General features: G+C 45.1%; 1 protein-coding gene across 2 annotated transcripts in view; it reads left to right on the top strand.

Annotated features, from left to right (window-relative positions):
* Positions 1 to 23,569, top strand: part of EFNB3 (ephrin B3) — a 417,083-nt gene extending 393,514 nt beyond the window's left edge. The window contains exons 4-5 of one of the 2 annotated variants that reach the window (XM_078671091.1): positions 879 to 992; positions 19,807 to 23,569. In XM_078671091.1, the coding sequence (XP_078527217.1) occupies positions 879 to 992; positions 19,807 to 20,201 (509 nt within the window). In that variant the 3' untranslated portion in view covers positions 20,202 to 23,569. The remainder of the gene's footprint in view (positions 1 to 878; positions 993 to 19,806) is intronic. The other variant, XM_078671092.1, reaches the window with a different exon arrangement.
* The last annotated feature ends 210 nt before the right edge of the window (positions 23,570 to 23,779 follow it).

Here is a 23,779-nt window from a genome sequence, read left to right as displayed (position 1 = left end):
ACCATTTTCAACCAAACACCTTTCCAGACAATCACCTATTTTATCTATTTTATCTAATTATCTTTTCCAACAAACCATGGCTCTACGCATCAAATCAAACAGCTATCATGCAACCATCTATCTTAAAGAGAAGTCTCTCGAGTCAGTCAACTATTTTTTCAACCAGCCAATTGGTACCACTAATGGGATAGCTCAGTGTACAAACTCATCCACTGCAGGGTCATGCAGATTCACTCGTACTCAGTTAATTTATTATTATTTAACCACACTTCCACCTTTCCCGTCAATCAGCCAGTCATCTTGCTACCCAAAATAACCGCTCACGTGCCTATTTCCTTTTTTTCTTATAGCTATCCATTTTTCGTAGCCAGCAAACCTTCTTTCGAACCAACTAACCATTTCAAACAACTGCCCACGCTACTACTCAATGTAACCATCTGTACGTCTCTCCATTGCTCATTGTGAAGTTATACGGCTGTCCAAAAATGCAATTATAATTTCATACATTGATCAGGTGTGAGGTCAACATACAGCTATATAGGTGTGCACATTTGCTATAGAAAACATTTTATAGATATGGAGCAGCGGATGCCGCTGAATCATCTTAAAGAAATTGTAAAGTAAGTGTGCACAACTACTGCTCAACCCAGTGGAAATGCTTATTCATTAACACTGATTTTACCTAACCTGCCAGCTCAGCTTTTGCTTTTCCTCCTGATGTCTGTAAAAAAATGTCCAAACCTAATACCCGTAGTCCTTCTGTAGGCTAACGTAGCACCCCCATCCTATGCTCCTTAACTAACAAAACCTTCCCCCAAAAAGCGACCTACTGAAGACAGTGGCATTCACATGGCAAACCCCCTCTCTTTGCTTCCCAGATCCTAAAGGGGGGTCCAATCCCCAGAAGTCTGCCCCCGAGACGCCGTGGGAAAAGGATCGGGGCGATTCCACCTTCGACCCAATCTTGGACCCCAATCAGGAAAACAATGCAGGTATGGAGCGCCAATTCCTCTCACCCAAGAAAGTGCTTGCTCGTAACCTCTCTTTAGTGTACCTACCTTCTTGCCCCGTCCATAAGACTAATGCCCCTGTCTGTTGTTCTGAGTCTTGACATTTTCCCTCTCCCCCTCCACAGGGTGTGTGCACGGTCGCTAGTGCTGTCTGTGTCTCCTGTTTTTGTGTCGCTCTTGAAAAAGCCCGGGCTTGTTTCTCCCTTACCCCGTCTCCATTTGTGGCCAGTCGCCGTTGTTAACCCATTGTTGCCCCCTGTGTGGCAGGTGGTCCGCATCAATTGTACAAACCTCACTTCCCGTCTAAGTCCTCCATGTTGGTGGTACAACAGCCTGAAACCTTCTGAAGAGACAACTTTACACCCCTCTACCACATTCTCCTTCCAAATAACGAAGAGAAGACAGGGCCATGTCTCTTTGGGTGGGCGTGGAGACAGGCCTTCGCGCTGCCCTTCAATGAACTTCACATGGTGAAAATACATTTGCCTTAATTTAATAAAGCAAACAAGCGCACAGCAAGACATAGAAAGGTAGTCCTTTCCCAAAAATAACAAAATGTGTCCAGTGGTTGACCAGGTAACTCACCTCTCCCGGCGTGGTGGCTCAGTGCCACATGAATTCGAAGTTGCACCTCCCCCAAAAATCATGTACATTCTAAAGCGTCAATTCCAAAAAAACACGGTTAAACGCGTCAACCTGAAGTCATATTCCCGCCATCTTCCACAACACCTAGAGATTTAGGTGAAGGTTGGGTTGGGCCTTATTAATTCCCATAATAAAATTAATAAATATAGGACATGGTGCGACACCACAAGAGACACTGTACTTAGTACTGCTGCTGACATCACAATGTCACTATTGGTGGTATCACATGGGACATCTCTGAAGACTTTGTGATGACCTCACTAACAAAATGATCATGGAAACAACTACATTTTTGAACACCCCAGTTCACTTGGACTGTGAAACCCTCACCTGGTCTGTGACATTGGTTGGGAACAGCGCCTATATGGAAAAGAAATTGCCTTCCAAGATGTCTGTGGTGAGGTAACACAGCTGTGATGTCATTGATGACATCCTTAAGGCTGACATGAATGATGTGATTGGTCGCTTGAGACTCTTGCCCATAGAGGTTGATACTCAAAAGACCAGATGTAACAGAAGCATAATAAGACACAGTGACACACTGTGACCCCTTTGTGACATCACAAAAGAACTTAACCCATCAAGAGCTTCCTATTTTCTGCTGCGGGGTGAGGGGAGACCAAGGAGTGGAAACTGCCGGAAGTAAACAAAGGTATTGTGGGTCTTTAAAACCCCTGAGTCCAAGGGTAGCCAGGTCAGTGCCAAGTGCAGCTTCTACGCTGGTGACCACAGACTGACCCCTGGTCTTGGCGATCTCCATACAGCCCAAGCAGTCTCTGTCTGTGCACCCATGCGCCCCCCCTCTGAAACGCGCTAATGGTCTATCTCGGTGGAAGTGACGTCGTGATGGAAATATCAGTATCTCAAGGGGGCAGGAACTTGGAATCTCGTGATCTCCCCAAAACCGCCGGCGGAGAAGTCATCTTGAAGGGTGACTTCACACGGCAGGCGGGGGCTGTGGCAGGGAGGGGGGCTGCTCTGCCAGGCGGAGCTCAGGGGAGAGCGGGAGGAGGCTTGAAAGACAGCCAGGCATGAAAGAGCCGGGAGGACTCACTACAGGGGGACCCCCGGCGCCGTTTAACCTGCCCCCCGGCTACTGCGAGGCACTCCTTACTGACAACATGATGAGCGTCGCGAGAGCTCCGCCGCCGACAGGCAACACGACCGGCTCCGTCATCAATACCAATCCACACCATCAGCAACGCTGCAGACTCGCAAAACCACCACCACCAACCCCCAAAAGTCACTAAAACCCATTACTACCCCACATCACCACCAGCAACACAAAAGGAAACATGACCGGCTCCGTCATCAATACCAAGCTACACCCTCAGCAACGCTGCAGACTCGCAAAACCACCACCACCAACCTCCAAAAGTCACTAAAACCCATTACTACCCCACATCACCACCAGCAACACAAAAGGAAACACGACCGGCTCCGTCATCAATACCAATCCACACCATCAGCAACGCTGCAGACTCGCAAAACCACCACCACCAACCTCCAAAAGTCACTAAAACCCATTACTACCCCACATCACCACCAGCAACACAAAAGGAAACATCCCGGCTCCGTCATCAATACCAAGCTACACCCTCAGCAACGCTGCAGACTCGCAAAACCACCACCACCAACCTCCAAAAGTCACTAAAACCCATTACTACCCCACATCACCACCAGCAACACAAAAGGAAACACGACCAGCTCCATCATCAATACCAATCCACACCCTCAGCAACGCTGCAGACTTGCAAAACCACCACCACCAACCTCCACAGGTATCTAACACCCCACGAGTATCCCACATCATCACCAGCATCACAAAAGGAAACACGACTAGCTCCGTCAGCATTACCAATCTACACCTTCAGCAACATTGCAGGCTCGCAAAACCACCACCACCAACCTCCACAGGTCACTAAAACCCATTACTACCCCACATCACCACCAGCAACACAAAAGGAAACACGACCAGCTCCATCATCAATACCAATCCACACCATCAGCAACGCTGCAGACTCGCAAAACCACCACCACCAACCTCCAAAAGTCACTAAAACCCATTTCTACCCCATATCTCCACCAGCAACACAAAAGGAAACATGACCGGCTCCGTCATCAATACCAAGCTACACCCTCAGCAACGCTGCAGACTCGCAAAACCACCACCACCAACCTCCAAAAGTCACTAAAACCCATTACTACCCCACATCACCACCAGAAACACAAAAGGAAACACGACCAGCTCCATCATCAATACCAATCCACACCCTCAGCAACGCTGCAGACTCGCAAAACCACCACCATCAACCTCCACAGGTGTCTAACACCCCACGAGTATCCCACATCATCACCAGCATCACAAAAGGAAACACGACTAGCTCCGTCATCATTACCAATCTACACCTTCAGCAACATTGCAGGCTCTCAAAACCACCACCACCAACCTCCAAAAGTCACTAACACCCCATTACTATCCCACATCATCAACCGCATCACAAAAGGAAACACGAATAGCTCCGTCATCATTACCAATCTACACCCTCAGCAACATTGCAGGCTCGCAAAACCACCACCACCAACCTCCACAGGTCACTAAAACCTATTACTACCCCACATCACCACCAGCAACACAAAAGGAAACACGACCAGCTCCGTCATCAATACCAAGCTACACCCTCAGCAACGCTGCAGACTCGCAAAACCACCACCACCAACCTCCACAGGTCACTAAAACCCATTACTACCCCACATCACCACCAGCAACACAAAAGGAAACACGACCAGCTCCGTCATCAATACCAAGCTACACCCTCTGCAACGCTGCAGGCTCGCAAAACCACCACCACCACCAACCTCCAAAAGTCACTAACACCCCATAACTATCCCACATCACCACCAGCATCACAAAAGGAAAAACGACCAGCTCCATCATCAATACCAAGCTACACCCTCAGCAACATTACAGACTCGCAAAACCACCACCACCAACCTCCACAGGTCTCTAACACCCCACGAGTATCCCACATCATCACCAGCATCACAAAAGGAAACACGACTAGCTCCGTCATCATTACCAATCTACACCCTCAGCAACATTGCAGGCTCGCAAAAACACCACCACCAACCTCGCACAGGTCACTAACACCCCATAACTATCCCCGATCATCACCAGCATCACAAAAGGAAGCACCACTATATCCTCATTGCTGTCCCACATCCTCAACCAACACCACACACCCGCATCACTCCAAACAACCCCAAAAGAAAACAGCATTATCATCACCATCCCACACAGCACCACAGACCGCTACCAACCCCCAAAGGAGAACACAGCCAAACCAACATCATCAGTCCATAACATCGCCACAGATCTGCAAGACCACTCCCAACCCTTAAAAGAAAACACCACCATCCCCACTGTAATCTGCGTGCCACACCCTTACAGCAGATCTCCAAGAGCACCATCATCCCTGCCATCATCACCAATCCACACCCTCACCATCTCAAACCTGTAACACCACCAACCCCAAAACAAACACCACTACCCCCACGATCATTACAATCCCACAACCTCAACAACACTGGAACGCCCGATCAACACCCAAAAGAAAAAACTATGACCACACCATCCCACGCCCTCATAACAGATCTGCAAGGCCATCACCAAGCTTCAAAAAAACACCACCCCACCCTTGATCACCAACCAACACCCTCACCAACACCACTAACCTGCAACACCAACCCCCCCCTAAAAGACTACCTCACTAACTCCACCATCATCATCAGTCCACACCCTCACCATGCCACTAACCCTGAACACCACCAACATCCCTCAAAGGACAACACCATCACATCATCACCCTCCCACACCCTCATGAACACTACAAGCACACCATTAGCATCATCTGCCTCAAGTCACTACCACCATCGTTTGCTCTATGAACTAGCAACACCATCCAAATTAACAAAGGGAGGGAGGTAGAGTAACGAAGTAGGATTCTTACTCCACAAACTAAGTTACATAAACAAAAGGAATCCTACTGACAGTGTAAGGAAAGTGTTACCCACAATGGTGTGGGAGCACTTAGTGTTGTTTAAAATACCCCTCACACACCAAAAGGCCCCTTGGTCTCATGCTTCATCATAGGGGTCTTTGCACCCCTCTAGCGGGATGCGGCGTGCTACGACCTACGACTACGCGGGAGCACTTAGACTATGTGTGGTGCAAGTGGTAGGGATATAAATGTGAGTGGTGGGATTTAGTGAAGAACAAAAAGATACCTGGCTCGTGGGTATTATGGAAAAACTTTATTCACAACCCCGGGCTGGTACTACTAAAGAAGTGAAGTGCGAGGTTGGACCTGTCGTGTTAATGGACAGTATCTCGTGTGTGCGTCAAGAATAAAAAGATACCTGGCTCGTGGGTATTATGGAAAAACTTTATTCACAACCCCGGGCTGGTACTACTAAAGGAAGTGAAGTGCGAGGTTGGACCTGTCGTGTTAATGGACATTACCATAATCTGCCTCATGTCAATGCCACCATCATCCCCACTGAGAACTAGCAACACCATCACCCACATCATCACAACACACACCACCACCAACTGCCATCACCACTACGCACCACAGCTTTCGTGACATCACCACTGCCAATAAGCAACACAATCACCATCCACCTTCATCACCATCGCCCATCAAACTTTCATCACCTCCTCTAACCCAGCACCAATACCCCTCAATCATCACCATCCTTCTTCCTTATGAAAACCACAATCTCACAACAAGAACACCTGCAGCACTGTCATCATCATCACCACCACATCATCAGCACTACCAAACAGCAATTCTACTACCACCCACAAACATCACCCTGCACTCAATCATAATCACCCACCATCATCACCAACCTAGCAACACAGCACCATTCAATATCATCACCCACAACACCATTACCAGCAGCCATGATCATCTAAACCCACAACACCACCAACCATCAAATCCCAACATCATCACCACTGTCATCATATCACACACCCTGACCCACAGTGCAAACTCGCAATACCACTACTAACTTTCAAAATCCAATAACCTATCCCTCAAGATCATACACCCTCACCAACTTAACAAATCACACCACCATCACCACTCCAAATCTTCACTAACAGTACAAACCAGCAACAACCATTTTCATCACATGCCCCACAATTACCACAACCCACCATCCTCATTACCTAGTGCACCTCCACTAACACAGACAACTAGCAACACCACCAACCACCTTTATTACGATCCGCTACACCCTCACCAACACCACATACCTGCAATAATAGGATCTCACCACCATCACTACTAGCATCTGGCAATGCTGTCACCAGCCATATTCGTCATCACTTGTCACACCCTTCACCACCACCAACAACCATTGGCATCTCCACCTCATACCTTCAACAACACTACTAACATGCAACACAACAAATGTCCACCATCTTCACTACTCGCAACCCTCTCATCAACACTACCAAACCCAGACATTAAATCAATCTTCACCGTCCACACAACTATCATAAACACCATCACCACCACAAGCAGTAACCGGAATCCTCCTATTACCATGACCACCTGTAACTCCCACTTTCACTCACCATGTCCACCGGCAACCCCCGTCCTACCCCCAACCATAACCACACCATGACTCCTACCTCCTGTAATCACTCCCAGCACCCCTACCATAACCACAAGACACACACACAGCTCACTACCACAGCAACCGCAACAACAACTACTAGCATAACCACCTTGACATCAACTCCTCTACTTCCATCCGCAAACACAGACACCATCATCTCCAACAGTCCAACCATCACCACCTCACCCTCAGACAACATCAGCTCCCCCAACCACCACCACTTCCCCCCTCACCACCATTCCTGCACACATCTTAACCACCGCTACCACCATCCTCAGCATGGTCACTACCATCCAGAGTCACACGCACCAGCGTCACACATACCTCCACCAACACTACTATCTTCACAACGTGTCAACACCGCAACCTCCACCTGCCACTCCCAGCTCCATCCGATTCCTACCCGAATAGTATAGCCACCAAAACCCTCATCATCTGCACTAGCCTCCCCCATTACCCTGCTACCAGTTTTTCGTCATTTCTCAGATGACCTGCTAACAACGTCTCGGTTGGAGATAACCCTGTCCTGTCTGCCACCGTTGTAGGCCAAGATGGGTACTTAGGTGGTATAATTGGGTAGCGTAATATGACTGTCTATAAGGCAGCTAGAACGTGGTCCTCTGGTGCACTGAATAAGGGTAGTAGAAAGAGGAGTTGCCCAAGGAGGCGCCAGAGAGCACAGTGACAATAGCAGAAAAGGTTGCACGATAGTGAGCGTGATGGGTAGCGGGCAGCCTTGTCATAGCGGTGGCGGGTAGTGGTAGATTTTTGCTGTACTGGTCACATGGGCATCTTTGAAAACGAATAGAGATAGGGTAACTGGAACACTGCCCAGAAGTTTCCTCTGTTTGCACTGTACCTTTGCAAGTGTCAAGTCACCTATAGAGGTTTCGTAAGAGCTATATGCATAGGGCGAGGTTACCTCGAGAATCACAAGTCCGTTGTCTGGACAAGTGCAGCCTGTATCCTACCCAAGATACAATCAACAGACACAAGCACAGAACATCTGCACTATGGGAAGAGGCAGTCCCAACCCACTGTGCATATTTTTTTTTAAATAAAATGTAGACTTCCTAATTCCCTGGAGATTTTGGCAATTTCCTCCAGGTTTTAAAAATGTTGTAAATTGCCCGCATATTTTTGGAAATGTTGACAAGTGTGCTCTGGTTTTGTATCTCTTCATCGGTTTCTATGAGCCTGCACAAGCATCAGAGAGGGGGAAGAAATGGCTGGGTCCAGGGAGGCTCGGGCGAAGCTGCAGCCGGGCGGGCTAGTGGCGAAGGTTGGCACTGACATTGGCACATCCTTGTTATGAAAGCAGTTCAGCCGAGTGCCCTCTGTGCCAGGGTCTGGGCACCAGCAGTGTGAGCCATGGTTCTTGAACCCTTCTCAGAACTAGGGTGCTGCTATCGATGCTACATGTCATCACCCAATCACAGAGATAGTGCAAACTCCATGCGTCACACAAAGAGCACTTGTAGCAAATGCGTCAGATCCGGTCAGCGGGAGAGCGGGCATACGTAGCATGCCCCCAGCGGTGCCGTTTGGAGCACACCACTCAAATATGACTAACTCCCAGTGTGCTAGGGCCCTGCCATTTACAAAGACTACATGTGTCATTGAAATGACGGCTACATCAGTCAGACTTGCAGTTTTACTGCACTGCAAACAAACGATAATGTGTGACAATCGGGGTTTTGTGTGCGTTTTATTATTTGCGCCTCACACAAGTGTTTTGGTTTGTTTTAATCCTATTAAAATCTTTGTTTCTATTGCACATTAGAATTGCAAAAAGGCCCTATTTGTCCTTTGAAATATTTGTGTATTTTACTTACAAGTAAATTTAAGTGTCCTTTTAGAAAAAAATTGCTATTCCCCAGTCTGCCCGTTCAGACTTCAGTTGCCCCGAGGTTGTCGCTTGTTTTACTGTATAAAATTCGAGCATATTTCAGTCAGAATAAGGAAAAATACACACCAGTCTGAAATCTCAGTGTCAAAAGAATAAGCAGCAATTTATCAGAAGTCCTCCCATGACCTTTGACCTCTGCCTTTGTCCATGGTGCAAATGCAACAAGATAAAATAACTAAAGGTCTCCTTCTGGCTCACCCTTCTTCTGAACACACATTCGTTTCTTTTGAGGGTGCTGCAGTGGGGGTTAACGTGTTCTTTAGCCCCCGTTCACGCCCCCTTCTCTCACCTATCCTCTTTATCGTCCTATTCCAGTCCCTCTTTTCGGTTATCCTATTTCTCATTCTGTTCTTCTTCTCTCATAGTCCTCTCTCTTTTACCTTATGTTTTCTCACTGCTCTACTTTCTTGGATGTCCTAATCTCCCCATTCTCTCCCATTTTCAAACCCTTCTGTTTCTCTCTCTCTCTGTCTTCATTTAACCTTCTCTGCCTCTATGTCACTCTCGTCCTTAACTTTCCACTTTTCTTATTCTTTCTTATCTTTTAATCTCTCCCTTTCCATTTTTGGTCGACCTCTGCAATCCCTTTCTCTCCATGTTTGTCTTCATGCAATGGCCTCATCCTTCCAAATCTCTGCACCACTTCGATTTCACTCTTGCCCCTCTCTGCTTCTTCCATTCTCTCTCTCAGTTTATGTCTTTACTCTCACCTCGCTCCCTGCTCATATCTCCTCCTTTCTTATTCACCCTCACTTCTCTGCTCCCCCTCTCTATCCCTGTTCCACTCCACGTTTCCCCAACTCTGTTCTCTCTCTGTTTATTGTCACTCCCTTTCTCTATCACACTGCCTATTCTTTTTTTCTCCACCCCTTCCATCCTCTCTCCAACCCCACGTTCTCTCCACATTATCTTTCTCCTTTTTCTCTCAAACCTCTTTCCACTCATTTCCCTTTTAACCATTTCTGTTCCCCTCTCTTCTCTCCTTTTCTGACGTCTCTCCCTTTCCTCTTGTACCACCTATCCCTCCTTTCCTCCCTTTCTGAATCTGCACTCTATCGTCCACCCATTTCCTAGTCCGCTCTTTTTCCTTTCTCCTCTTCCCTCACCCCTCTATCTGATCCCTCCTTTGCTTTTCCACCCTCATCTTCTCTCCTCTTGCATTCCCTCGCCCTTCTTACACAATGTGCCTTTTGTCTTTCCTCCTTTTCCCTCTCACCCTCTGTTTATCTTTATTTACACTTTGCTACCCCCAAAATCGCGTTAGAATCACTGACTTGTACTCAAAAGGTGTCATCTCTGTGGAGAGATCAGACACTCTGGATGCCAGAGTTGTTAATATAAAAAAAATCCTGCTTGGGGGAAATATCACAACACCCGAGCCCTGCCAGCACAATGGAAGTCCATGGAGCGACACTTCCACCCCCCAGGGCTCTGGCGAGCAGTGCCTCTATAATGTGAGATCTCAGCTCACAGAAATTTGGGTCAGAAATCTCTGCAGAACGTGTCCTTCCCAACCGCACCCTGCAGCTTCCTTCCTTCTATCAGCTGCCAGAAGGAACCAAGAAGTCCTCAAAAGTTGACAACAATACTTCGAAAACTTACACAAAAGGATTAAACATTTCATGCATTGAATTTGCAAATTCCTGGTTGTCTACTGAGAATTTTGCTGCCTCAGTTCAAATCGCAAGCTTCGATTCCAGGGGCCTTTGAATCCTGAATAGAAGGAGTAGAAATAAAGAAAGAAACTTTATTGCATGATTAAAAAAAAAAAACTTTGCACAATACAAAAGATAAAACGTTTTGATACTTATTAAATTGATAAAATAATAGATACAAATTTGACACTTATTGGGTTAGATAGAAGCAGGACCCTGGTAACAGTAATGAAAGAATGCCCAGCCCTCCATGTGTCCAAGCTCTCTTATTTGTTCCCTGCACCTTTGAAGACAATCCCTTCAGAATAATTGTGGCCAGGATTGTGTTTTACAGACTAAAGGTGTCCAGCCTGTACGCACAGTCTGGACACCTGAATAAAGGTATGGAAAGTTGCAAAGTTCAGGATCTTAGAGAGTTTTTTTTTTACAAAAACTCTAACAAAATACAAAAATGTCATGAAGGTGGGATTTCACATGAACATAAGGACTTTCGTAATTTGGATGCAAGTGGAAATTGTGTATTGACTTGCACACGAGATGAAGTTGGCCACGGTATACGCACATATACAGGGAAACGGCCACTACAACGCGGCAGTTTCAACGAAAACCTTAACCACGCATGCATTACAACGCATGCGTGGTTACAACGAAAGCCTTTACCACGCATACGTTTACTACGAGGTACGTAGTAAAGGCATGTGTGGTAAAGGGTACAATTAAAAAACGGGGGGTTTGGGGGGCTCCCCCCCAAAAAAAAAACAAAAAAAAAACCTGAAGTCGAGATGTGCAGGCAATCGGCGTCATATAAGAGGAAACGGAAAGAAACTTCCGCTTCCTCTTTACGACGTATGACGTCACCACGGAAGAATTCGTGGAGAAGGATAAGCGTGGAAAAACCATTCCGTTGTAACGCATGCGCGGTAAAGGCATGTGTTACAACGGAGTTCGTTGTAAGAACATACAACCACATATACACAATGCTTGCAAGATAGCTCTGTAAGACTGCACTTGTGTAAAAAAACTTTACACACCACTACTTCTGAGAGAAGTCATTCCTAAATTGTCGTCCATCTCACTCTCCCCCTACTGAAAGGTATGGATTGCCGAATCCAGCCTCCTATTGGACAGCAATGACATAACCCCCTTCTGACACTCAATTTTTGTCTAGTGGCTTTTCCCAAATGCAGACAATGTTTATTTAAAAAAAATATGCGCTCTCGTTTACAAAGGTAATTTGAATTGCGGTGGAAAAGTTTGGTGACCTACCTCATTAAAACCTAGAGGGGCAAACACATCACGTGAAAAAACAGAGATTTTTCCTGCTTGTACAAACAGGCCTGGCTTTCCCATCTTTGCAAAGCAGAAGGGAAATAATTAGAAAACAGAAATATGAACCATTTTTGGTCTGCCCTTGCAAGCCGACAAATAAAAAATTTCAAAGTTTGGACCCTTTCCCAGATGGCTGTCTAAATGAGAAAAAAATAACGTAATCCGGAGGAACAATTATCTTGCCAGAAAATTAACCCGGGCCCTTACCACCACGCAGGAAAAAAGCTTATTTTTGTCATTTATGTAGAGAGAAAAACTGAAACCAGATAAACAATAGTTTGGGGTCAGAGAGGCCCTCTGAAACGTTGTTGTTCTGGTTTTCATTAGAGCAAGGAATACGTAAGGATTGTTTTCCCCATAAAGTATCATGTAAAGCCGCAAGTGGATTTTTTGGCATGTTCCTTGTTTTTAGTTTTTTCTTTGTGTTCCTTTGCTAAATTTCTTCCCTCTGTTGGAAGAGCAAGTGGGTGATGAAGAACGAGAAAGTACACATCTCAGCTGTAGGGAGAAGTTCTTATTTGAACAAACCAGTGACATTTCTAATAGCCCTAACAAGCCACCTTGGCCAATGGAGATTTTCTTATAATAATAACTTTAAGAGACAGGCGAGGGCAGGGTACAATCTTTTGTAAAATAAGTTGCTTCCATGGGAAGGGGCAGGCTAGGACACAAGAAAGATGTTACAATTAGGGAGGAGTCCTTAAAACAAGTAAACTTCTAGAGAGAATTCGAGACAGGATGGGGAGAGATGTTCTTGAATAAAGAACATTCATCATCCATGGGAAAATGGCTTTATAATATAGATTATGATTAAGGCTTCTGTTTTTACAGATTTTTACAGATACAAACAGACAGAAAACAAAGTGTTTCCCATCTGTTTTTATTTTTAAAAGCAGAAAAATACTGAAAATGGTCCTTCATGTGAGAGACTCTCCATGCTGTCTTTCATGAATTCCGGGCAATAGCTGAGCAGATAGACAGCATGGAGAGTTAAAAAAACAGGATGAGATTTTCTCAAATAAAGGCATATGCTAACATATGTTTGTAGTATAACGTTAATATTTACCTGCGAGTGTAGTTTTGTTATTTGTGGCTGCTTAATTTAGTGAAATGTGACAGGCAAACATGTATGAGTGCACGTTCAAGAGTTAAATAAATGTGGAAATATACAATTATTACAGCTTCATTTATTCTCAAAACACAAAATAAATATTGTTATACCAATGAGATGGCCAAAAAATAAAAATGGATAAATACAGATGGAAATGTTTAAAAAAAATATATATATACCATCAAACCGGGAGCCCAAAGTATGAGTAAGTCTCCCTGTTTTCAATTTTTACATATTTTTACAGATAAATACAGGGAGAAAAATATTTATTTTTTGCCCTGTATTTATATTTAACTGTGTATAAAAACATACATTTGGTTCTTTTTGAGTTATTCTAAATGCTGTTAGTCTTTACTGCCTGGCCAATAGCTGAGCGGATTGACAGGTAATGGGGGTAAGAAAGAAAGGAATTTTAGTAATGAGGCATACGCAGCAGCAGATGTGCATAACATCAATACTCAAATTTGCGTGTGTTCATGTAAGTGCATTGACTTATATGTGTTTATTCATATAATTGAAACCTGTCAGGAACTCAAGCATGGAGTGCCCATTTAGCGGTTAAATAAATGTTGAAATAAACTAATTTCAGTTTAATATTTTCACCAAAAAAAATATGGATAATTACAGATACAATTAGCAAAAAAATAAATATGGATAAATACGCGCAGAAACATCAGAAAAATAAAAGCCATAAAACCTGGAGCCCTATTTATGATATAGATTTGGGCAATAGAGAGGAGCAGGCTGGGGCTGTGGAGAGATGTTTTAAAAAGGAGATGTCATTACAACAAGAAATATTTCTAAAGAGAGGTCATTGGTTGCAGTTCTGGGGAGGGGCCGGGATAGCGGCAGTAACAAAACATGTGCCAACTGTGAGGGAAGTTTCTATATGGACAGATGTCTCATCAGCGACATGCTCTGCTTCCACTCGGAGGGAGATACTGAGGTTGGGCAGGGATGCTCTTATAAGGGCGCGGTCACAGATTACCGCAGGTTACTGCCTTCAGCCACGGCCGGTAGTAGGTGTAACTGCAGGGCGGTGACGTGGGGAGGGGCAGGGTGGGGGCTAGTAATGTATTGATTACGGACTTTAACAGGTAAGTAAACATATAAATAAATAAAACGAATTTCGTTGCGCGCACTGCATCGCATTTGGTGATGCAGTGCACACAACGAAATTCGTTTTATTTATTTATATGTTCACTTACCTGTCACCTCCCCACGTCACCGCCCTGCAGTCACAACTACTACCGGCCGTGGCGGACTGCCTCACAGAACGAAGCGGCGGGGAGTGGGCAGAGACATGTATGTTTAGAATCTGACCCTCTGCTTGCTTTTCACACAGAGAGCACACATGGTCTCTAGTTTTATCCTGGCTTCCCCAGTGCAGGTTCCCTTTAGTCTCTTTTACAAGTTTTTTTAGGTCCGACTGTGGAGAGCTTTAGCTGGTTGAGAAGAGCTCATGGTTTATAATGATGTCACTATGTTGGTCTAACCTGTGCCGGTCCTAGTATGCTTGTTTCCGGTCCAGGGAGGACCTGGCTTGGCAGTTCGGTCTGGACTGTTCCCATGGGGCACAGGGTCAGACTGATTTGCATATGGCTGGGTCTAAACTGGGGTGGCATGGTGAGCAAAAGAACGATGGGTTTAACCCAGATCTCTTGACTGGGGGTGAATGTATGATTCATTCAGAATTCCGTCCATCATTGTTTTGTTTGCGTAACCTGTGCTGGGGGACAATCCGCATGCTCACCTACCGTGCTATCAGGCCCGTTTCTAGAGTGTAGGCCGGGTGGCCAAGCCCACCCAAGAAATACCCTGGCCCACCCAAGGCCATTCAGAACTGAAAACCAAGCGTTTTTCACCTTAATCTTTCACAGGGGCGTGCACTCCCGCGGGCCCTCCCTTATCGTTTATTGTAATGATTGACACCAGTAATATAGGATACATTCAGGCCCGGGAAGAGGTGTGAAGTCAGCAGAGTTTATTAGCTGCTATGATGCACAAATGAACTGCATGGAAAACATGAAAACTAAATTATGATTCTGGGCTTATTGCATCGTATTTTTAAAGTTCAATGCTTTGCAAAGTAAAAAGCTGCCAAAGTTTTTTAAAAGCATGAAAAGCTGTAAAGTTGCACTTTAGGGCAGCTGCTACACATGACCAGGAGCATGCTGCAGTCTTAAAGTTCTGCATCTTAAAGATTTGACAAGCAGCGTCCATCCCTTTCCCCACCGGAAGCACATCAAAGAAAGCAAAGTATGTAGCTCTGCGGGTGCTGATAATTGTGTTAAAAACGCTAAACGAGGACAGATGCCAATACCTAAAATATCAGATCAATTAAATACTTTGTTGTTTTTTGGCCAGCACCCACTCACCTTCATGGCCCACCCATGCTTCTATAAAGCTCACCCAAAGAAAAAACTTCTAGAGCCGGGGCTGCTTGCTATGAACACTTGTCTTTCAGGTGCCACTCTCGAGACTCCGCGTCACGCCCTCGCGCTATGACATCACGTCTCTTGCAGGGTGCAGCTTCCTGGGCTGTACTTCTTCCTTTAGAAATTCTGAACTTTGTTTCCCACAATTCCATGCGCTACGCCTTTGGTGACGTGGTGTCAGTCCTGAAGGGTGGAGGGGGGCTGGGGTAGTGAATGGCAAGTTATGTTTCATGCGGGTAGTGAACGGTGGCAGGCCAGAAGGACTGAAGACTGCTAGTGAGAGCAGGTGCAGGCATGGGGAGGATAAAAAGTGAAGACTAAAGGAAGAGCTGGAAACTGTGCAGTCTGTCGTGTCGAAGCAGGGTAGGAGCATGCCGTGTTCAGTGCTGCTGAAAAACATGGCCAATTTGTGTTAAGGCATGGTACAGTAGGCCCTGCATTAAGGCCGAGACCTTCTTTAACCTCATCGATGCTGGTAACGGAACCACTCCGTCACCAGCTACGGACGCGCTGTACTGGTGACGGAGTGGTTCCGTCACGGCCCGGCCGCCGTGCCTGCGCGTTGCTGATTTCGCGCCTGCAGCGCGTTCTATTGAGCGGGCGGACAGTGACGGAGCCACTCCGTCACAAGCACAGCCCGAGACAAGGCGGCGCCGCGCGGCCCCCCTAGCGCTGCGGCGGAATTACCGCCGCAGCCAAGGGGTTAAGTCCCGATGTAGGCAGCTGCCTTGGTGCTCCACCTCAAAAGAGCAGCCAACTGACTGTGGACAGGGAGCAAATAAATAGCAAACTTTCATTTTGCCTGGGTTTCTGAAAATACTTTCAGCAGAGACAAGTAAGGTAAAAACCGGCTGGCTTGCCACATGATACAAAAAGAAATACCCCCGCCCCATCCCCGCAATTGAGATTGCCACCACCATGTGTACAGAATGCTGAACGCATATCACGCTTGTGGCGGGCCATCTGTTTTGATCTCCCATGCTTCTGTGCTCCCGCTGCTGCCGACGTAATCCCCACCCGCCTCTTTTCATCGTTTACAGCCGTGGTTCCCAACCTGTGGTCCGGGGACCCCTGGGGGTCCGCGAAGCCTCCTCAGGGGATTTGCGACTACGTAGAAAATTAATTATAATTAGCAGATTAATAAAGTGTATATAAATAAAGAAGCTAAATGTACAATTGAAGATCTTAAAATGTACTGTAAATATGAAGGAATTTGACATTGGAGACTAAAAATTAAATTAATTTGTGGGAGCAGTGCAAGTGTATCAAACAAAATGATATGGATGATGAGTGGCCTCATTTGAATTTAGAAAAGCTCTAACCTTCATGTTAGATTTTTTTTGTATTTATATGTGTTTGAGAATTAAACAAAATGTGTCATCGTTTGTGTGTTTGTTTTAATGTTTTTTCTGCATTTCTTTGTGTATTGTTTTCCAGTTCAAATCATTGATAATGCTTAGGCGGGGGCCCTCAGCTAGCAGTCATGAATAACTGGGGGAGCCCCAGATTCCAAAAATGATTCAGGGGGGTCCCCGGGTTACATTAATGATTTATTGGGGGTGACCAGAAGTCAAAAGGTACCGACAAATGCACTTAGGAGGACAACTTGCATACTCATTTCTAAGTTTAATACTTTAGAATTTTAACAAGTGGAGAAATAGGCAAAATAAATGTTCAAAAATACACACAAACTGGAAGCATCTAAAACAATCTAATTGTTAAAGGAAGACAAAACATGTAATAGCATATTAAAAAAATGCAATGTATGCCTATCATTTACTAAAACAACTCTTTAAATGTCATTATTAAAAAAAAATGCAATGTATGCCTTTCATTTACTAAAACAACTCTTTCAAATGTCATTAAAGGGTACATCAAAATAGAATAAAAATGAAAAAAACGGATGAAAGAGTGTTAAAAATATAAAAGATAGGATAAGAACGGAATGTTAACATGCATTCCTAGTAAGGTCTGACTTTACCCTTTGGGTATCGGTGACATAACAACATTGGCTTTATTGCAGATGTGCCTCTCCCACTGGGACGGGCAACAAGCCACGCACATCAGGCATTAACTCACGGGAGAAGCCTACTTGTCCTTTTTCGTTGTTGGGCTCCACATATCTTTTAAACAAAGCATTGTAACTGGTGGGCCTAAATTCTGCAAGCACAGATTTCCAAATGTAAAAGCCAACATTTTGCTTTCTGAAATCCCTCTTCTTCTATTGGAATATTAACCGCTTAACCGCGGCGGCAACGGACATGCGCAGCACTACGAAGGTAGTGAGCGCGACGGCCGATGGCCGACAGAAGCACGCAAGGGGTTAAAATTCAGCATTTTCCATTTTAACTTCGGTGGTTTTAGCATTGTGAGATCTCTGTTTTTAATCCAGCCATTTTTGATTTGTAAAGACAGCCACTTTGCACATTCCTTTCCTAAAACCGTCCTATTTGCTTTGTGAACCCTGCCTCCTTAGGTCTCTCCCACAGACAGCTTTTAGCCATCTGTTGTCAAAGACCTATTGTAAACAATACCACTGCTTGCAATGGACTTTGGGCCAGCCCACTGCTTACCATTGGTTGGCATTCCTGTCAATTACATATGATTGGCTCTTATTTTTGGATGACTTTACATCCTCTTCTTGTATTATCCTTCCCCAGGAGCTTAGCTTCTTTGCCATCCTTTTGACTGGATGAATTGCATCCTTCCAGTGCTCACCTTCATGGAACTACTTGGCCTAAATGAAATAAAGCAAGCGTTATGACGCTGTCAACGCTAGACACGTCAAAGTTGTTTTTTTTCTTTTTAAGTCAATGTTCTGCGCTGCTGTGCAACATGTAAAAAAAAATTGACAAAGCCAATAAATCTCACATAGGCGAAAATATTTTTTTTGTTAGTGCTTGTTGCTTTGTGAATTCCCATATTGCTGTGTTGTGAGATTTCCCTTTTTCCTACGTGAAATTAGATGGTCTTGCTATTTCATGTTGTGAAAATGTTGCTTTTTAATTTCATTTGTTTGCACTTTTTCAAATTAACCCTTCTTGCAGTGTAAAACCACCCAGTTCTGGAATATAAAGTCGTGTAGTTTCCACTTGTTAGTTAGCCTCTTTGTGTATCGCCTTAAAATATGTTAAGGACTTTCCAAATGTCATTCTTAAATAGTGGCCCTGAAATTTTGTGCCGTGAAGGATTCAAAATCACCTCTTAAGTGGATCTTTTTTTCTGCTGAATGTCTAGAAGTTGTATACTTGGATGATGTTTCACAATTTTTTTAATGTCCTTGACACGTCTCAAAGAGCTCAAATTTTGCAAAAAAAAACAACTACGAAAGGAAGAAACATGGCTGGTCAAATGAAGACACATGTCAGATAACTTGAAATCTAGTTACATTTTTGAGTGAAGTTTACAGAAATCCACATTTATCTGATTCAAAACTCTTCCAACTCTCACCACTTACTCTCTCTCTCATTCATATTTCTATTATGTTTGTAGACATTTGGATTCAATTTCACCCCGTCTACCTATTTTTTGCCTTCTTTGCTAGGGGACTTAGAGAGTTGGTTTTAACCATGTTAGGGAGACATAGGGCCAGATTAAGGTATTGGCGGACGGGTTACTCCATCACAATGGTGACGGATAATCCCGAAATATATATCCCATTGGATATAATGGGATTTATATTTCGGCGGACAGGATATCTGTCGCCATCGAGATGGAGTAACCCGCCCGCCAAGATCTAAATCAGGCTAATAGTTGTAAATGACGGTGAATTTGATCCACAATGTAGAAAAATACTCAATGCTCGCACACAACTGTTCAAAATGTAACTGCTCAAAATTTAAGGCAGGCTTTTTGCCCTCCAAAATCTTCTAGTAGTCTCAAGGTAGGATGGGAGCTGTTGAGATCTTAGCGGATAAATCAGCTTTAGAAATGTAAGGTTTTGTGAAAAATTGATGCACATTGACCTCTTGATTACTCATCTGATCACATCTCTCTCCTTTCTTTTTCTCTGCAGGAGATATCTCTGCCAACGCCACAAAAGGTGGTGGAGAGAACGGTCCCCTATCACCGTCCAATATCCCAATCATTGCCGGGGCGGCGGGCGGTGCCGCCTTCCTACTCATCATTATCATAGTGGTGGGTGCCGTTTGCTACAGACGGCGACGCTCCAAGCACAGCGACACACACCACCCGCCGCTCTCCCTCAGCACCCTCACCAGCCCCAAGAGGAGCAGCGGGGGCAACAACAACGGCTCTGAGCCCAGTGACATCATCATCCCGCTCAGGACTTCAGACGGCGGCGCCTTCTGCCCCCACTATGAAAAGGTTAGCGGGGACTACGGCCATCCCGTCTACATCGTGCAGGAGATGCCGCCACAGAGTCCTGCAAACATATACTATAAAGTATGAGTGGGTGCCCTGCAGCCGCAAGGACCAGTCTGTTGTGCACCTGGGACCACCAACTGAGCCTTTTCCCCACACCCCAATTTTTTTAATTATTATTATTATTATTATTGCTATTTCTAGTGACTCTAGGGGGTGAAAATAGGGGGGAAAGGAGAAAATGTCCCGCTCCCAGAAAAAGGATTTTGCACACTTACTCTCAAAGGAGAAGAAAAAAGTTGTTGATTTCCAGAAAAAAAGTACTTTCTTTTTTTAAAAAAAATATACGTTTTAGTTCAGCTCAGAACCTCGAAAATAATGTGAACTTTATTACTTTGTTCTGTAATGACGAACAATGTTTATGTTCCTGTTTTTTTTCCATTATGAATTCTCCTTTGCTCTGAGTTGCCAAAAGACTTCATTCTTTTTGTAAATTGCAATTTTTATTTTCTACTGTGGGGGTGTCTAAATCTTCATCCCAATTCCCTCCCTATCTCCTCTGCTCTGGGGGTTCAGCCTTGTGGAATATGGTGTGAATTTAACATGCTCTGTGTATGTACATGTGGGCTCTCAGAAAGAGACATGGTTAACCGCAGAGGAGGGCCCTTTGAAAGACACGCCTATTTAGGCACGCCCACAATGCTCTGGCGCATCGCTGGGTCTTGCCGCATACGCACAGCACGGAGAAGTGTCTGGGACAGATGCTCACGTTCTGTTGGTAAATGAACCCTGGAAGTCTCCGCCCTGGGGCGGACCTCTAACCCCGCTGTTGTCCGCCTCTGCAAACCTGCTTCACTGGGTCAACTGTGAAGGGTCAATCCACCAGTCTTTCCTCTTGCTCTCCCAGGTCTTCAGGCTGACAAGACTTTTCTGGCACTCCTTTGTCTGCATTGGTGATATGGTGGATCCATGTGGGTTTCTGGCCTAGCTCGCAGTTGCTCCTACACCATCAACTTGAAGATCCCCGCAAAGATTGAACACGGCAGAGTAACTCTGGTATCTCGGACATCTTAGCTAAAGCAGTGAAGTCACTGGTTTCCAACTTTGCAACAGGTCCAGAGGCCTTTTGACATTTCTCTATCCACATGTCTACATCTCTAGGTACCCAATCTCCCACTTCAGAGCCTACCCTAGGTACTTCAAAGCATTCAGCCAGCTTGTCATGTGCGGTAAACACAAACTTCCTGTCTACCTACAACACAAGGTCGAGAGCGGGGACCACTTTTGCCATCTTGCTGATCATCCTCGTAGACTCTGACCCATCATCTTTGAAAGAGTTCAAGAACGTTGTCATTAGTAGTGAGGGCTCTACAAAGCAGGAGGAGAAGCAAAGCACCGCACTGGGCCCCAGCAACATCCACCAATGAGATTGTAGGAGGGATCAAGGTCAAGTAAGATGCTTCTCTTGGATTCGCTCTCTGCTGACGCATTGCCCTATTTTGTTCCTATGATCTTTCACAGCTCTTGGCCTCATGGAACGTTTTGGTCAACCCAATAGCAAGTGACTTTCCAGAATCTGATGGCTAAGTGCGAAAGGAGGCAGGAAGTGGTTTTCTTGGAAGTGGAAGTTGTTCCCATGAACAAAGGAAGTGGTTCTCCTGAGCGAGGAAGTGACGCAGAAGTGACCTTGAGCCCTGTGCAAAACTATGGCGTTCAGTCCCGATTGTTAGTAGGAAGAGCAGTGAAGATTTTTCAGCCAGTGTCGATTTGGAAGTGTCTCGAGTGGATGTAAAAGTGTGTACTCATGTTTTTAGTGCGCTGAAGGACTACACTTTTTATTGGTGACGTCTTAGTGATCGCCCACTGAAAGCTGCTTTGCCTTTTTAAATCTGGCCGGACCTTTCATTATTTTCCAACAACCTTTGAGTTTTGACATCCAAACATGAACAAATGACTACAGGACTCTCCTGAAACCTATAAAGCCAGATGTCAAGCTCTCAAACAATACCAAGAGCTAATTTCCAGACTAGTGTGATTGCCTCACATCCTCCTAGTCAGGGAGCAGAGAGAGATGGCACCGCTGAGATTGTTTGTGTTTGTTTTCATGTTTATTTTATGGAAATTAAAGGAGAGTGGAAGGACCTGGTTAATAGTAAGTTCTGGGCGTGATCCCTTTCAGCCATGGTTGGTCCACTTCAAGCTTCGCTTCATGTTTCCCCTGTGACGTTCCTGTACGAGGACACTTTCCACTCTGCGCAGTTTTGTGATCTGTTTGTTAGCCTGCATCACAACCAAGCGATCACCCTCATATGAAGCTATCACGCCCCATACATCCCACTACATATGCCCAAGTAGACCATCAAACCTACACTTCTACTCGGATGTGCTTCATTCCCAAAATAGGAAATGCAGCGGGCCCACTCATTATAGTGCTGGAGACTCAAATGCTGCTTCAGTCCCCTTCCAGACTTCCGGTGAGCCTAACAACCCAACATTGTTATCACCCTTACAGCCACCAGATCCCTTTTGCTGGAAATCAGAGGTCTAAATTTTACTTGTGTATACCCGACCATTGACTCTTTAGTTCTGTAGGCCCATGTGTCACTGCTATTACATTCTACACTGCCTCTGAGATCCAGATGTTTGGAGCTCTCTGCCTTCCAGCAGCACTGTAATCCCTGCAATAAGAGGTGTTAGTTTCTGTTTTGTGTGTCTGGGCCTGTCCGTACAGAGCTTCAGATGATGTGCAGCTGCCGGTTATTTCCACACCTCCTGTGATGCTTCTGCCAGACACTAGCTCCACCCCCACTTTGAAGAAATATTCATATTTCCCCTCTGTCTGGGCTCACTCACACGGTGGCAGCGACCAATATCCTAGTACATGTCGTACAGATCTCCTCTGAGACTAAAACACCTGAAATTGTTATCCCTCTGCCTGACACTTACCTTGTTCCCCTTGCGATCACTGGTTCCAATATCCTCTTGTATATCGGGGTTCACTTGTACAGTGCCAGGGTCCCAAATGCAGGTGCCACCCTCTTCTACACCTTCTGGGAGTCCCACGAACCTGCAGTTCTGAAGCCTGTGCCAGATAGAAGCCATTTCTCCTTCTCTTCCTTTTCTGGAATCTACCAACAGTGCCAAAATGGATGGTGACTTTGACAGACATGGCCAATGTCCATCTGGGACTAGACCAAAAAAAAAAATCAAACCACATCAAATCATTACGCTTCTTGGAAGCGAGCTCCAACTTGAACTCCTGCCTTAACCAACTCTTTTTGTTTTTAGTTCTGTTGAGGTGTTTGTTTTATATTATTTTTTGCACAGTGGCCAATGCGTTATGATTCCTGTAGTCATGTAGCCCTTGTTGTTCTCTGAAAAAAGAACAAAAGTAAAAAAGTAAAAAAAGACATTCTGCCAATAAAGACAAAATAAAAACTAGTATTTGTAAATCACCTTTGCTTGCAGTCATTGTCTTTTGAGTGTTACTTTTTGCATTAAACAAATTGAAATGTTAAATAGTTTTTTTTACCTCTCTTACCCCATAAACCACTTCACTTGATATTGTAAAAGTAGCCCAGATCCCCCTGTGATCCCTGTCTGAAATCATGTATGGAAGACGGTAAGTGAGAACATGCAAACCATATCTAGGGCTGCACTGCCTC

This window comes from Lissotriton helveticus, chromosome 12 (assembly GCF_964261635.1).
Source record: "Lissotriton helveticus chromosome 12, aLisHel1.1, whole genome shotgun sequence".
NCBI classification, from domain to species: Eukaryota; Metazoa; Chordata; class Amphibia; order Caudata; family Salamandridae; genus Lissotriton; species Lissotriton helveticus.
This window is presented reverse-complemented; position numbering and strand designations above follow the sequence as displayed.